At 42.6% G+C, this 3906-nt stretch overlaps 1 protein-coding gene across 1 annotated transcript; it reads left to right on the top strand.

Annotated features, from left to right (window-relative positions):
- Positions 1–3061: 3061 nt before the first annotated feature.
- LOC147884315 (dirigent protein 6-like) lies at positions 3062–3688 on the top strand. Its single transcript, XM_087398179.1, has one exon. It carries the CDS (start codon positions 3062–3064, stop codon positions 3629–3631), a length of 570 nt encoding a protein of 189 aa, XP_087254305.1. The 3' UTR covers positions 3632–3688.
- The last annotated feature ends 218 nt before the right edge of the window (positions 3689–3906 follow it).

Genomic DNA, 3906 nt, shown 5'->3' with positions numbered 1-3906 from the left:
GGTGCAGTTGGCTTTTTACTTGGCTTTCAAAGCTTGGCTTTTTACGCATTCTCCACAGAGCTGGACTTATGCCATCTTCTGGTAGCTCACGTACTCGAACAATGGAGAGTAGGTTCTGGGTTTTGGCTTTCAAAGCTTGGCTTTTTACGCAGATGGCTTTTCAAAAGCTTTCAAAGCAAAGCTTTTGGGCTTTCAGAATTTAAATCTAAGGGTGTATATTGTGCTTTAAAGGTGCAGTTGGCTTTTTACTTGGCCAGCAGCTTGGCTTTTTACGCAGATGGCTTTTCAAAAGCTTTCAAAGCAAAGCTTTTGGGCTTTCAGAATTTAAATCTAAGGGTGTATAGAGCTGGACTTATGCCATCTTCTGGTAGCTCACGTACTCAAACAATGGAGAGTAGGTTCTGGGTTTTGGCTTTCAAAGCTTGGCTTTTTACGCAGATGGCTTTTCAAAAGCTTTCAAAGCAAAGCTTTTGGGCTTTCAGAATTTAAATCTAAGGGTGTATATTGTGCTTTAAAGGTGCAGTTGGCTTTTTACTTGGCTTTCAAAGCTTGGCTTTTTACGCAGATGGCTTTTCAAAAGCTTTCAAAGCAAAGCTTTTGGGCTTTCAGAATTTAAATCTAAGGGTGTATATTGTGCCATGTGGAAGCACAGGATTTCAGAATTTGAAAAAACGTTCTAGTGCTGGCCAAGTAACCATGTTTTAAGCATGCAATCTAAAGCATTGCCCAAATACGACAAGTAAGAGAGTCTTCAAATATTTTTCCTGAATACAAGGATTAGAGTTACAAACATTTTCAAAAAAGATCCATTTCCATCCAAATTAGCATCTAGTGCACAATGTTAGGATTTATATCAATATTATCATAGGGATAATCATTGATATACTAATATACCAATGTTGGTCAACTAAACAATTAAAAATTTGGCTGGAGGGTTACGCAGTGGCCAATAACCTTCCAAGTAAAGTTCTACAAAGTACCTAGCAATAAATGATTGGGCACATGTCAGCCATGTGTAAACATGACATAGCAGTGTCAGTCCACCCAAAAGCAGTGGTTGTTCTGCATCTAAACCCATCCTTATGCAAGCAATTTTAGGTTGATATTCTTACTCATTCTTTCCATAGCTAAAAGCCTCCCAAAACGTGTTTGGGACTTTCCACTTAGTCGCTTTTAAAGAAGCTTGCCGATTTATATCAATTGGAGGTTACTCCAAAAATAACCAAGTACAAATTTGGCTAACTTCCAGTGGTAAATTGTTGTAGCCTATGTCGCAAAGTAGCAAGACTAAATTATGGGAAGAGATGAACAAACACCTAAAATATATGAGCTAATCACGGAATCCCTCTTAACCATCATCGACTTCATTAGAGCAAAAATCTCTTGTAAGTAATGGCCAATCTTCCCATTCAAACTAAAGACCACCTAGTTATGAACGCCTCGAACTGCAAGAAGAGATGCTCCCTAAAAGTATAGCTACTAAGTAGCCAAAGTAGATGGGAGTTTTGGTGAGTCACTAATTGAGGGCAACCTCCACGTAGAATGCAAGGCTTAAAGTGAGCCATCAATCCCTACTTATGAACTAAACCCTCCAACGATCACCAAGACCTATGAGCACCCAAATGACTCCATAACACAGGTCCAATATCTTCTACTGCCCCACCATAGAGCGGCCAGGTTGGATTTACTTGCACCCAATTGGAGAGCCTCTCGCACATCATTAAAAGCCTCAAGTTCAATAATACTCTAGTGTAGAAGACTAGCCAAGTTCCGTACTTGACACCCTTTCCATATTCCAGCGGGCCTTACCCTATCCCGAGCTCCATGTCAATCCTCATGTGGAGTTAAGTGAGGATACTAGGGGCTTCTCCTCTCTTAACTTCCTTTAAACCAAGCACGCAATGTTTGAAGACACACTTTTTTCCCACACACCATTGGCAAATCTGCTAATCAACAGAAATATAATGGTTGGTAGGCCAGCCATTACAAATCTGAGTGATAGTAATGAATCCTCCCTAGCCTTAAGGCCAAATTGCTCCTAAGTTACTTCCACAAGTTTCCAAAATGTGCGGCCCCTGTCCCACAATTGTAACCACGAACAGACACCTTTCTTTAGTGAGGCTCGCATAGAAGGAAGATCCATCGAGGCGATTGGCTCTATCTTCAACGCCCATAGTCCTTCGTCCAGCATTTGTCCAAATCACCCTCTAAGCTCTCTCTTGAGAGTGCACGAATTGTCGACACCACAAAGCCATTAGTTGTAGCAATAGCTTCAATATATCTGAAATTTTATTCTTTCTAATTTTCTATTGTGTACTTGCATTTTGTTGTCATCTTCCGTTGCGTACTATTTTCTTTCATAAAATAGAATATTTACACAAAAAGAAAAGTTATCCACTTTGTAATTTTTGATTGCAAGGTCCTTTTTGAGCTCAGAACTCTCGTAATGGATGTGTGAATCTAGTGAGAAGTAAAAAGGAAAAAAAGGAAACGTATGCTAGTGAGGACAAGAAATGTGCTCTCTTATTCTTATAATTTCTCCATTAAAATGTAGGCACAAATGGTGGTTCCCCCTCAAAGAGCCGTGCCTGTTTGCAATCTTAGAGGGATCATCAACGTTATCAAGCATACCCTCTATGTACTTAAGTGAGGAAGGGTGCCAAACAAACTAGGCTTAGGTCAACATGTCCTCCCTCAAATCCTTCTCTGCCACATCAATCAATGCCCTTTTACTAAAAGCAACCATCCTAGCTAGGTCAAAGAAAATGAACTTTTGGAGCTCTTCTTAGCCATTAGAGATCCAGATGTGTGGCCTACGGAGGAGCTTTGATTTGCCAGGCTGGCTTGTTGAAGATATCAAAAGGGTTGACATGGGCACAGAAAACTAGTGCCGGCCAGGCTCAACGATTATATATACGTAGGATCAGTTACATTGTTTCCATCACTCACAATCAGTTTCCATTGCCATCCATCCTATCAGTTTCCATTGCTCCCTATCATTTCATCACTGTCCACTCCCTGTCACTCTCCGTCGCTGCTAATTGCTCCCCATTCCTCACCGATGTCTAAGACTCCGTCCCCCCTCCTCCATCTCACCCTCACCCTCTCCCTCTCCCTCCTCTCTATCGCTCTCCTTGCTTCCCCTGTTCATTCCGCCCATCACAAACGCCCCAAACATTTCACCTTCTACCTCCACAACACCATCTTCAACGCCACCCTCAATAACACCGACTACTTCAACTCCGTCTTCAGCGTTCAACCCTCCGGCTTCGGCCCCAACCCTTGGTCCTTCGGCGTGCTCGCAACGTTCGAGGATCCGCTCACTGTGTCTCCGTCCAATACTTCAACTCAGTTGGGCGTTGGCCAGGGATACTATCTCTTTGATAGCCAGAAGGGATTTGTGCTCTTCCAGGCTTTTACTGCTAGCATCGATACCGGCAAGTACAAGGGGACTATCGACATCTTCGGACAAATCAAGGAGGTCTTGCCGGTTCGCACCCTCTCGGTTATTGGTGGCACTGGCGATTTCTTCCTCGCCAGGGGACTCGCTAAGTCTCGGCTCTTAGAGCTGTACACAGGCCCTGGGCCTGCAAGATGGACCTTGGCTTTCGATCTCGACCTCTATTACTAGACTAACATGCTGGCGAGCTATCATGTTTCCGAATAATTCGTTCAATGCCAAATAAACTCACGAGCGTATATCGTCGAAGCGTATAATGTATAGGCAACGGCATATTATCTTGCAGAATCCTATCCGTTTAAAAGACTTTTGTTGAGGTTAATCATTGTCGGCGACGCTTGAGCTTAGTAGTATAACAGGAGGATGAAAACCTACTTATGAGATGCTAATTAAAGTTTAGTTATGTTGGCAGCTGACCTGCTGGAAAAACGGAATGTCCTTGTAAT

Source organism: Dipteris shenzhenensis, chromosome 27, assembly GCF_047967505.1.
Source record: "Dipteris shenzhenensis isolate YYH24624 ecotype China chromosome 27, Dip_SZ_1.0, whole genome shotgun sequence".
In the NCBI taxonomy this organism is placed as follows: domain Eukaryota; kingdom Viridiplantae; phylum Streptophyta; class Polypodiopsida; order Gleicheniales; family Dipteridaceae; genus Dipteris; species Dipteris shenzhenensis.
The sequence above is the reverse complement of the archived record's forward strand: the minus strand, read 5'-3'. Positions and strand labels throughout refer to the sequence as shown.